Below are 13,256 nucleotides of genomic sequence, written 5' to 3' on the forward strand. Positions count from 1 at the left end.
CTTTTTCATCCATATCCTTCTTTTCTCCATCAGTCTGTCAAATCATCCGTGAAACAATGCAGATCAGAAATGAAAGAAGTTGTACAGGCTGTGGTTTGGGATGAGAAGATCTGAAATACCATTCCCAGCTTTGTCACAGGCATCTTGTGGGACTTTTTGCAAGTTACTTTACCTTACTCTGAACTTGTTCACTCTAAGGCAGTGAGCGACAGCACTTTGTAATGAATACTCTTTACTCGCAATGATAGTCGTGTAATTTTGGCATATTTTGATGCAGCACATGATTTATTTATTTACTTTAATCTCTTGGGACAATGGTTGTGCTTTACTTTGCATGAATAAGGTTTCATAAATATGAAATACTGTATTTGTCCATGATAGTTACAGGAAGAATATTCCTGATTCCAGGATTCTTAATCATAAGGTGATTATACTTATTTTATTTGAGTTACATTTCTTTTTGGGTATGGGGGCCTAGAAACTGTGTTCTGTATACCTTTCAACACATGACAACAGATTATGTTTGCTTGCATATGTTTGAGAACCAGGATATTAAAAATGAGAAATGGTGATTCCTTTTGTAAAAATTTAATGGCTTATCTCCACACACGCACCCACACCCAGTTGTTACATGACTTTTTAAATTTTGCTCAAGTCTGTGTGGTATAATTCTCTTTCAAATGTGAGACTCTTTTCTGTGTTATGAAGGATAAGGTGAATTAAAGTCTTTATATTAAAAGAGGTGATTTAAAATTGCAAACTGAGGGGGTTCACAATGACCTCCGGATTTTGTCTGTTTCGGAGATGCTACCTATGGAGAGGATCTGCTGTGATGAAAGTAAACTTGTATCTTTTCATTAATTCTCGTCTATGAGGGAGAGTTAAGCTGCTGTCCCAAGTGAATGTTTTAATGATCTCTCTGGAGTGTTTCAAAGCTTTGTCCCACTTGCATGATGCCAAGTGAAATGCACAAAATCTATCTTTGAGGCAACCCTGTCATTATACCTTTTGGTATATAATGTTTGTATTTGCATTTCTTTTGTTCTTGTATGTTGAGCTTTACCATGCCCAAAGGAGAACCTCTTGCACTTCAGAGAAACCTTTGTAAGACAAATGTTTGCTGTAATAAGTTAGCCTAAAGTGCTTACAACTCATATTTTAGAAATTTATACTAAAATACAAAAATATGAGTGTCGAATTGAAGATTTATTATTCTTTTCAAATGCATTAGTGCAAATTGTAGTTTAGTGAGTGTCAGTCAGCTTTTCATCACAACTGCAGTACATTTTATACATCCAATAGTCAATTTTCAGTAACCTATGAATGATATCTTGAGGCTTCTCTTAAGGAGGATTTTTTTGTGGCTTTAAAGAAAACTGTAATGAAAACAGCAGTAAAGTTCAAAGGTACTAAAAGAAAGGGCATCTTCTGGTCAAATAAACAACAGTTACTCTTGGCAAGCCAATTTCCAATGGATTGTTTTCAAATAAGTGGGTCTTGGACACTCCTTGCTGGGATTCTTTAGAATGAATTCTACTTTCACAAACCTCTAATTCCTATAATTAAATTTCAATGTGTGGTTTTTGCAAATAGTGTTCTCTCTAGAGAACAGATGGGTATAAACTTTGGAGATTTGGTTTCACAAAATGTAATGGCCAGTGGTTTTCTTGCTGCTGTTCTAGTTGTTCCCAGAATATTCATGTTGGTTGAGCTTTCTAACATTCTTGTTTTGACTTTCTGTCCACAGTTTTAACAGCGTGCGGCAAGGAACACACATCTTGTTCCGTGAGTTCAGCTTTGTCCAAGCGACCCCTCATAACAGGGCGTCTTTTCTTCGGACCTTCTGGAGGTGTTTCCGAACTGTGGGGAAAAATGGAGGCAAGTATTCCAGCATCTGCTGCTGTCCTGTTACCTTGACATGAAAATCGTTAGCCAGGTTATTAGTGCACTACAAATACCTTTCACATTGCATTCTAGTATCTTAACATTAATAATGTTGACAATGAGACCTAACATCACATTTCCCTGTGGAATAGTTAAAAATGGCTCCCAGAATATAGTGGTGTAGAAGCACCTTGTTGCTATTGCTACTTCTGTTACAGAACAGTATGTTAAGCAACAATAGATCAGAGGGAGCACATTGTGGGCCTGTACATTGAGAAGGATAGGAAAAAAAAATGTGCTGGAGGTTGGTGGCTGGGACCCAGAGAAAGTTAGAATATTGGGTGTGGAGCATGAGGGAAGGGGGTGCTGAGATTCTCATCCAGCTGGGCTCCTGAGTGCTTTCATTAGGAGCCTGCAGGAGGCTGGGTTCATAGTGGTGTGGGGCAGTTAACACTGCTACCTGAGCGGTGCCTGAGTAGTCCTGCTGTAGCTAGGTGATGCTGCAGAATCCTGATGGCTGTGGAAGAGGGCCCACTGACAGCTGTGTGACCTCTTCCCCAGCCCTACCCACAAGGAAAAAGCTTCAGGGCCAAAATAAATACTCATCACTGTGCTATCATGTCTAGCTATTCTTATATTGCACTTGGTATATTAGGTATTACAGAACTGGCCAGAGTTCAAAATAAACTCCTGTAACTACATACAACTAAAATGATGTTTTCTTTTACTTTTTAATTTAGTATTTTAAGCAAATACACTGAAAGTTGCTGTACAAATATGAATGTTGGTGGAGTTTTTTTTTACTATAAGCCTCATTTTTTTCAGGCTGTTCAGACTCATTTCTTCTTGCAGGAATGACTAGAACCAGCTCTTAAATATAGATAAAACCTTGCCTTCTGGCTAAGCTTTGCAACATTTCTGCTTTTGATGAACAGAGTTTGCCAGACTGTGAATAAAGGCTTTTTTGACGTATGCCATCTAGATCTTTGGCAATTAAGCAATCATAGTTAAACATGACAAAATCTGTACTAAGCTGCTAAAGTAACTGACTATGCTATCTGTAACACCTTCTTCCCAGTGAGAAATACTTTGTTATGTTATAAATAATTTACTTTAGTTCAGGGATAATATTTTAAATATTTGAGGTAAATTATATGATACTAATTTAAGAGTATGCAGTAAGGATATACTTGTTTTGAGGTCAGGTCATAGTCAGGAAAAGTAACATGCAACCTCCTCAAACGTATTTCTATAGAGGAGTTAGAGATAATAGTGAAGAAGTCATCCACCAGAACTGCAGCTGTTAGTGAGAAACCATATTGAAAAATTGAGAAGAAGCTCTCTGATGCAAAGTATCTACTGCAGTACTTTCAGTGCAAGTTTTCATCAGGCTTCATTTATCCAGCACCAGCCTCAGCCAGATGAAGGGCACCTGGATTTGTTGAAAAGAATAGACAAGTTTTAGCTTTGTAATATCTCCTTTCTCTTTAACTTCTAGTCGTTCTATGTGAGTATGGAAAAGGCCATAGAAGAAAGTGTAATCACCAAGGTACTTTCAAGAGAAAGGGTAATAAGCACAGGAACAAAAGCTCAGCTGGATGTTGCTAAGCTCTGGTTGTGGCCTAAAAGGAGTTCAGTGTGTATTTTTCTGACTTTGAAGTCCACTATCTTCACTTTTTAGTCTGAGTAAATATTACATGTTTAACTGTATATTTATACATCTACATACATTTTCTTTTTACACTAACCAGAGACAGAAATGCATCACTTTGGATAAATTACTGTCAATATTTTGACCCACATAGTCCAATTTCTGTGGTTCTTCAGTCATAATGATAGACTAGAACCTTGATATTTTTCATTTCAGTTTTTCTTGCTGTGGAATTTTTTTTTGCTATACCTGTGTGTAGAGGAACTTATAACATTCATGGCCACTTAAGAATTAAACTCATTTACTGAGAAGCTGAACCTGTGCAACCAGGACTAGAAGGAAACAGATGAATGTGATCCAGTGTCAAGTGTTTTCATGGGAAACCTATGCTGAAGCAGACTCCTGAAGGTCCACTCCTGTGGACCCATGGAGAGAGAAACACATGGTGGAGCAGCTTTGCTGGCAGGACATGTTACTCCATGGGAGACTCAAGCTGGTGCAGTGCATTCCTGCAGGACTGTACCCCATGGAAGGGACCAACTTTGAGCAGTTTGTGATCAGCTGCAGCCCTTGGGAGGGTATTAAGTTGCAGAAGTTTGTGGAGGAGTGTCTGTGGAATGCCATATTGGAGCTGGAAAAGACAGCAAGGAGATAGGAATGGCAAAGACAATGTGTGACAAACTTCCTGGTCTCCCTGTGTCACTTGGCGGAAGGAAGGTGGTAGAAAAATCAGGAATGAGGTTGAGCCAGAAAGAAGGGAGAGCTGAGTGGAAGGTTTAAGATTTGATTTTATTTCTTACTATCCTACTCTGATTTAATTGGTAATAAATACAATTTCATTTCCCCAAGTTGAGTCTATTTTGCCTGCGATAGTAACTGGTCAGTTATGTCTCCCTGTCCTACACTTGCCCCATGAGCATTTCATTATATTTTCTCTTGACTGTCCAGTTGAGGGGGGAGAGTGAGAGAGAGCAGCTTTGATGGGCACCTGGTTAGGGTCAAACCACCACAAGGAGGTAAGTGAGTTATGGAGTGCTGGTAAGAAATTCTGCTTATGGTTATGTACTATGCAACAGAGCATGGGACAAACAACCTGCTGTTTCTGAAATTAGTAGCAATATAGCTTGGGCTAGCATAGGAATATTGCTTTTAAGACCTGAACTAGAATTTATGCTTTTGATGCCCTGTGTGATGTGTATGAAGTGTTGTTCATCAAATGGCTACTTTATGTCAGTGGAATTTCTGTGTGCAGAAGAGGATGAAAATATACCCTTTGTTTTCTACAGCATGATTCTTATCTGCCCCAGTTTTCTCTCTGGGTTTGCTTCTGTGCAGGGATTGCTCCATTCTTTGTCGTTAATTTATGTCTGTGAAGAACTATGAAAGCATCTTTTGTCTTCCTTTGCCAGAAGTAGTACATTCACTAACTTCCATGTCTTCTAGGTTGTTCTTGGTTTTATTTATTCCTTTATCATAAAAATGTTTACTGCCGTTTTCCCCTCTCTCAATTACTTTACATTTCATTCCAGATTTGAATTTCATGTTTTAGGAGTGGGTGGTGGCTTTTTCTTAATTTTCTCCATCTGTGAAGGGTATCCCTGATAAACGACATAAATACCAACCCTATGAGGATATAAGTCCACCTAATAAATAACTTACATCAAAGCTTGTACCCTGGCTGGAAGGAAGCAAGGGAGAATATTAAAGATGTAAGATGATGTGATTTCCAAGCTTATACAAACTCACAAACCCCTCCAAACAAACAAAATCCCCCATATTTTCATTTCTGTGTAATTGGGATTTTAGAAAAGTAGACAAAATCTCACAAATAAATTAGGTGATTGCTTAGCTGGTACCTGTTCCTCCTTGATGCAGGGAAATTTACTGCTTTGTCTGTCAGTCTTGACTTGGAATGTGCATGTCATACACCCAAGCAGATGCATTCAGCCATGAGTTCTCCAATGGCCAATAACAGAGAAATCCGTCTGACACAAGCAGTGCTTAAATGTAACAATCTGTGTGTGTGCAGAACCATGTATACAGTAACTGAAATGCACTAGCATTACTGTTTCTCTTGGGAAGTTGCTGTAGATGTTACTTTTCTGCATAATTCCTTATCCTTTTGAATTAGTGAGAAATAGCTCTTCATGGAGAAATATAGCAGATATGTTATTTTTCTGTATGTTAGTTCTGTTACTTGATGTGTTCCAGTTACCTTGACTTTTTAAAGTCCTTTTGTTTGGAGACTAGATTTATTTTTCCTTTTGTCTCTGGATAATAAGGGAAATTTACTAGATTCAATAAATGTGATGGTGACACTTGGAAAAGTAAAGAAAAGTTTGTTGTTTTGGGGCGGGGGGGTGTTTATTTTTTTGTTAAGAGTATTTCTTTTTGGTGATATGCTGGATCCATTTTACAGGATTTTCCAGCAGTTTTAGAAGCTTAGTAAGGTGCAGAGTTCTATTTTCAAGTATGCATAAGCATATCTGGGATTCCATGCACTGGGAATGTGATACCAGGACTAGAAGGAAACAGATGAATGTGATACAGTGTCAAGAAACTGAGGTTTCTTGGTGAAAAAAACTTCACAGAATTTCTTGTGATAGAATCATAGTATATTCTAAGTTGGACGGGACCCATCATGATCACTGAATCCATGTTCCTAGCCCTGCACAGGACAACCCCAAGAATCACACCATGTGCCTGAGAGCGTTTTTCAGATGCTCCTTAAACTCTGTCAGGCTGTTGCCGTTACCACTTTCCTGTGGAGCCTGTTCCAGTGCCCAACTACCCTGTGGCTGAAGAGGTAGAATCACACCATGTGCCTGAGAGCGTTTTTCAGATGCTCCTTAAACTCTGTCAGGCTGTTGCCGTTACCACTTTCCTGTGGAGCCTGTTCCAGTGCCCAACTACCCTGTGGCTGAAGAGCCCTTTTCCTGATATCCAGCCTAAGCCTCCCCTGACTCAGCTTCATGTCTTCCTCATGTCTTCCTTGACTGTTGTCTCTGGTCGTGAGAGAATAGAAGTGCTTGCCCCTCTCCTTCCCCTTGTGAGGATGCTGAAGACCACAGTGAGGTTTCCCCTCAGTGTCTTCTCCAGGCTGAACAGAGCAAGTGACCTCAGCAACTCCTCATATGACTTTCCCTCCAGACCCTTCACCATCGTTGTAGCCCTCCTTCAAACAATCTATAATAGTTTCATGTCTCTCTTATATTGTGGCACCCAAAACTGTCCCCAGAACTCGAGCTGAGTGTAGAGCAGAGTGGGACAATCCCTTCCCTTGCCCGGCTGGTGCTGCTGGGCCTGATGCATCCCAGGACAGGCTTGGCCTTCCTGGCTGCCAGGGCACTGCTGGCTCATAATCCACTGTCAACCAGGACCCCCATGTCCCTTTCCTGTGGCAGTGCCCTCCAGCCAGTCAACATATCCAGGGTTGCCCCATCCAGGTGCAGAATCAGGGACCTGCCCTTGTTAAATTTCATATGGTTGGTGAATGCCCAGCCCTCTGATTTGTTGGAGTCTCTCTGCAGGGCCTTTCTGCCCTTGAGAAAACAGCTCTGCCCAGTTTACTGTCATTGAAAAACTTAATTAGTATTCCTTTGTGTCCCACATCTAGGTCATTTATGAAGATGTTGAGAACTGGGCATAAAATGGAGCCCTGTGGAACCCCACTAGTGAGAGGTCACCAGTGAATCTGTTACCCCATTCACTATATTCCTTTGTGCCCTCCTTTTAACTTGTACCAATGATATGCAACACTCGCAGAGGTGGTTAGAGGACAGCTTCTGTTTGTTGAAGCATAATGATCAGTTAGCAACAGATTTCTCCCAGAGGAAGGCAGAATGGCCAGAAGTCTTGTTTTCCCTCTGCTTGTGCTTAAATTGACCTCTTGGAATCTATCTGACCTGCTCTTTTGAATTGTCTGTTCCTCAGGACTCTTTAATTAAAACTGTGCTTTCTCAGTTTAAACGGCCCCTGCAGAGTTCTGCTGTGAAGCCTCATAAGGTCAACATATGCCTCTCCCAACCCCCATGGCTTTCATGTCTTGTTGGTTCTCTGTTTTTAATTAAAAAGATTTTTCCTTAAATGCTTTCCAGCCAATTAGAGAAATTTTGCACTGAGAAACTTGTTCCAGGCCTGATGTACTGAGAAGTGAACAGAAAGCTCAGTCAGAACCATTGGCACTTCTTTTCTAGAGCCCCAGCTTTCTTTGGTGCTTTTCAACAGCTTTTCTCTTTTTTCTTTCTCTGCACCTCCCCCCCCTCCCAGTTTAGAACTGCTTCCAGCAAAAATAGCTGTTGTTTGATACCTTAGATTTAGCACTGAAATGTAAAACTCCTGCAGAAAGTATGTTAGACTATATTGCCTGAGAATCCTTTTTGCAGACACTTGCTTCTGCTTCAGACAAAAGGTACTATTACTATTGATATTGAAATAAAATCCTATAAAAAGATCAGGTTTCTTTCACATTCATCACATGGTGTGATGGCTACCTCTTTGGTTCTGCACACTTGAGTTAGGAAATTGGAAGCCTAGCTGTCTCTGGAGCTTGTGGAAAGGGAGGTTGACCACAACCAAGCACACAAGCTATGTCATGAAATGAGAAGAGTGGTAAGCCTCTATGACTAATTCTACTCGAGTTTGCCAGGAAGGCTAGATTCCTTGCAAAAATTAAAGAAATGTCTTATCTATATAATTCATGTAACTTGGAGATAGAGAAGAGCTAAATGGACTACTGTTCTCCCAGCTCAGTTTTGGAAGATGCTATTTTAATGCATTTTTTGCTGACAAGATTACTTTCCTGAGGTTACAAAATCCCTTCCTTCACTAGTGTCATTCTAATGCTTCCATATGTTATTCTTTATATTAAATTACCCTGCCTTTTTTTACTCCCATCTTTGTAAGCTTTTAGATTATCTCAGTTTTTATCTTAGCCAATCTCTCCTAAGTGAGATGTTTAGAACAATATAGCAATGATCACAGTAAATATCAGAATCTTTTTTCCTTTCCTTTTTGTTACTACAACCAAATCAGATTTTTATACCATGTTATTGTTGGAAATCTTTCATGAATCAGTGAGGTCTCACAGCACATCCTAAAGATAAGTTAGCTGTGAGATAATTCATTTTGCAGGGAAATAGCCTTGGCTGAAATGATTGATCTCTAACCTTACTCACATCATAGTTCCTTTGCACTATGGTTACAGCTGTCGCTATTTATGATTTATCAATGTAGCTCTTCCTGGAAGCACTCCTGACACTGGAGTATCAGGACAAAGGATTTCTGAAGCTGGGGAAAAATAAATAGAGGATTACATTTTAGAGATGGTGAGATAGGTCTACAAGCCATTGTAAGTTAAAACGATCTTGCATAGATCTAAAATGCTTTGCAGTAATCATTTGTGGAAGTGGGTCAATGATGGGTCAATTCTCTCCCTGAATTCAGTTCATGCCATTCTGTCAAGGCAGTTTGTGAAACTAAATGTAGTACACTGAAAATCCTTCTTTTCTAACCTGGTTTGGGGTTTATTTTTCGCCCCAGTATTATATTTCCTTTTCAGCTGTCTCTGAGCATACATCAGCTCTTCTTAATATTCAAATGGATTTTTCAATTTCATATTCCAGATGTATATCTCTCTAGATTTTTTTTTAAACTAGTAAATGTTTCTGTTTGTTTTCTAATGTTTTCTGGCAGTTTTGTGTCTTTTGACACTTCTTCACTGGTTGTGTCATTGGCAAATTAAATTAATGTGCTCTCTACTTTTTGTCCCAGTTGAGCAAAACATTTAAATAAGCAATGATCATTGTTGCATTCTGCTAAGCAATTATCCAAAATTCAACTGGTAATTATTATTACTATTTGCTTTGCAGTCTTCTGGCACGTTTCCCATCCCTATGACAGCATTCCTATTCAAACCAACTGAAATGGATTTTTTTAATTAAGACTTTTTTAGGTTCCAATGTAGTCTTGAAGAGTTAGTATTACAAATTGTGGGGAAGTTCCCTGGAACAAAACTGGTTCTAGATTGTTTGATCTGGCCTGAGATTCTGAATGCTCCATGTTTCTTATATTAAATAAACTTGGTCTCTCTCTTCTCTCACTTGTGACATATCTTGAAAGATGCTCTACACACTTCATATGCCTAGGCGATCATCTAGTAGAATGCCTATGAAGCCTTAGTTTCATTAATTAGTATGTTTTATACTATTGCTGATCTGTTCTTCAGCAAGAGGTAGAGAAAGTAGATTAAAATCTTCTTTTATCTCAATTCCTTATACTGTGACTTTCTGCAAAGAGGCTTTATGAGAAGGGTCTCAGTGAAGTCCACATCTGCTTTCAGCCCAATGCTGGCTCTTAGTCTGCTCTGAGAGGTGAAAGTGCCTAAACTGAGGGAACGCATTATCTTCATCCCTTCTCTGTGAACCCTAAAGCATACTTCTGCCCATGCTATTGGCTTCAAGTGTGTGTCTGTGCTGTATAATGCAATGTTTGCATAGACAACTAAGCCTGGGGTTTGTATTTGCATATGGTACAATTCAGCACTATCTCAAGATACTAGCTGAGGACCTGGAAGTTACAGAGCTGTTTTGCTCTGACAGCAGCCTGAGCCTAGTTGATCTGTCTCAGCAGATCAGTGGACATAAGGGGAGTGTTGTTACACTGTGTCTGTGCTCATTTCTGTGGAATAAACTCTAGCATCTCTGTGTTGAGCTGCTGTGAGCAGTGTAGATGCAATCTGAGGAAGAAGACTGTGAAGGACGAATGTGTGTTCAGCATGAACAGCAGAGTAAGGACTCTCCTTCACACATGTAATTAAGTCGTTGACTTAGCCTTGGTACTAGGAGTTATCATTTTAAATTAAGAGATTTTTGTCTAGCTGCACAAAAATCTCTGAACAAATAATTTTTGTGTCTTTATCATCCTGGGTTCTTCAGCTTTTCTCTCTCATGATCTTATTATTTACAGTTTCCATCACTACACATTCACTTCCTAGCTTTCCTAAATTAACTCAGCTGATTTCTACAGTGTGCTCCTGACTCTACAATATGTATCTATCATTGGATTGAGCAGACCTGACCTATATGTAGAAGGTTTTTTTCTGTTTGTTCATTGGGAATTTGCACAACTACAATTTCTGGCCCCCTGTTCTTCTACTTAATCTGTTATACTCTCAAAAGCTTTATATTCAGGTTTTTTTAATAAAATAAGCTTGAGAGTGCCATTTATTTCTTTTGAGGAACTGATTTTCCCCTGTGTTGTTAAAAGGACTGACTGTATTTCTGTTCCTATAACGATATTATTGAACTCTTCCAGTAAACCTTTTCTTGTTAGGCAAGATAATTCGATCCTAGAAACTTTAAACCTTTCAGGAAGTCTCTACTTTGCACTTTGTTTTCAGGCCTTGGTTCCATTCAGTATGTCCATGTTTGACTAAAGCGTGATGTTGGATTAAGTACAGAAATTTTTGCATCCTTTTAAAGTTGCCTCACCTTAGTAAACATCTTGAAGTCAGGTTTAAATGAGTATGATCAGTTATAAAGTTGTTGTATATGATGAAAAGGATTGTTGGCTTACACTTTGTTATGCCTCTTTCAAGGATCCTAGATGAGTATCAGTAGAAGTGATCTGCATGCATGATTAGTACTTTGATATGCTACTACTACTCTGTGAAATGGGGATAAGGTATTACTATGGAAAACTTGTAATCTGCAAATGAGTTATGAAATGTAGTCAGTAATATTTATAAGTTAAGCTTGATCCATTTTGAATTTGTCAGAGGACATGTCTGTGGTAATATGCAGTCTGTGATACCTTCCTTCATAAACTAATCTGAGAGTGATTTGCATTCTGTGATCCTACTAAGCATGAATCTCATAACTTCTGTTGGAAAAATGGAGGTTTCTTTATCTTGGATGAAGAGATACTTAAATATCCATCAGTTCTTGACCCCTCTTTCTCCTAGAGCCATAAACCTTAGTGTTCTTACAAAGAGATCTCTGAAGTCATTGAAGTCTGCTCTCCTGAAATCCAGGGCTGTGGTCCTTCTAATTGCTAGGTACATACATTTCTGAAACTTTTATAAAATGGTTTTTCAGGTATAAAGAAAACACCTTAGAAATGCTTCAGGCACAGGAAAAGCCTACACAGAAGTTCACGCTTTCCTAGACTGCAATGTCAGTTAGCCAAAACCCAAAAATCCATAGGATAAAAGCATTGCTAATTCTAGTGCTCACATAGATACTTGTCGAATCCTGTCTTCTCTGAGGTTTTCCTGCATTATGGTTCAGACCCAGAAATAGTCAAAATTTACATCAGCTAATTTAATTAATTTGTACAAATTCTCCAGTAGAACTTGGGTAATATTTGTAATGCAGTTACCTGGTGTTTCCCAGTAGAAGAAACCATAGCATCAAGCGGGGCTGGAGAGTACATGGAGTACACAATAAACCTAAAGGAAACTGAAATTTGAAAAGAATTTTTTTTCTGTTTGGAAATGCAAGTATGTGAGGTTCCAAAGTATTACTAGTGTCCATTTTCATAGAGGGTAGGGAGAGATGTCAGGAAAGGCAATATTGTCCTGAATAGAATTTTAACTCTTCCTCTTTAGTTCCTTTGTGTTGTAGGACAAACTCATTGAGAACTATCTTCATCCCTTTCTCAGCTCTTTAGCTGCTCATTTTTTTTTTTATTATTTATCTCTGTTGTGATAATATATTTGTCAAATATTTGTTTCCTTCCAGCTATGGTATCTGCTTATCTGTTACTACTTTTATTCCTACTCTTTCTGCTGGAGTTAAGGTATTACATATTCAAAGTGCTCATCTACTCTTCAGTCAAACCCCCCTTATATAATTCCCAGAATAACTTAAACATTTCCTGAAAAGAAGTCAAGCTGTCAGTTCTTTTTGTGTGAAGTTGTCTCTTCATCAGTATCTGATATCAGAAACAAAGTTTTTTCTTTATTTCCTCTTTCTCATCCCCGTTCCCCATGCTGCTATTAGGTATTTCTTCATTCTGCTGGCAGAGGCAGGAGAGTGGGTGTGCTGTGAAAAGTTACCACGCAAAGCAAATGCTAGTTAACATGATTAGGATAAACAGCAGTTAATATTGTAGCTTATTCCTGAAATAATTTAATTTTTTCTGTCTACTTTGATTGGAAACTTCTCTTATCAAACCCTTTAAATGACTGAGCAAGTGTAATTGTCCTTAAGGTGCTGAGAAGTGCTTAATGGCTTTCTTCTGTGATGGACAGGACCTCCAATATGATGTCTTAATTTCAGAATGATGATTATCAATAACACTTTTCTGTACCTTCTCTCTAAGGATCTCTAGGTATTTTTCAGACATTAAGGATTGAAGCTTCCCAAAATTCTTGACAATACTGTACACTTCCAGAAAGTGAGACAGGGAAATGAAGTAATTAGCTGAAGTTTGCATAGTCAGAGTTCGAGATGTTTGGCCTTTTGATATATTACTTCAATTTTATATACTAAAGTTGCCTTTTTTACAGATACTTGACTGCTTTACTGTGAAACAAGTAGGAAAACACACATATGTTAGTATGAAGCAACATTGTCTGCAGAAATTGTAAGAATCTGTCATCTTTTTTTGTTTTTCAAATGTTTTGAGAGTACTCATCTTACTCAGAATAGTAGATCACTGTACATGAGCTGTGTGGGATGATGCAGGATGCATTTGTAGCTGTTTTCAAGTTTGATGT

At 38.6% G+C, this 13,256-nt stretch overlaps 1 protein-coding gene across 1 annotated transcript in view; it reads left to right on the forward strand.

Moving 5' to 3' along the window:
- Positions 1 to 13,256, forward strand: part of CSTPP1 (centriolar satellite-associated tubulin polyglutamylase complex regulator 1) — a 79,305-nt gene that overhangs the window by 22,874 nt on the left and 43,175 nt on the right. Inside the window, exon 3 of the mRNA XM_064424814.1 lies at positions 1,748 to 1,878. Within this exon, the coding sequence (XP_064280884.1) occupies positions 1,748 to 1,878 (131 nt within the window). The remainder of the gene's footprint in view (positions 1 to 1,747; positions 1,879 to 13,256) is intronic.

This window comes from Passer domesticus, chromosome 6 (assembly GCF_036417665.1).
Source record: "Passer domesticus isolate bPasDom1 chromosome 6, bPasDom1.hap1, whole genome shotgun sequence".
NCBI lineage: Eukaryota > Metazoa > Chordata > Aves > Passeriformes > Passeridae > Passer > Passer domesticus.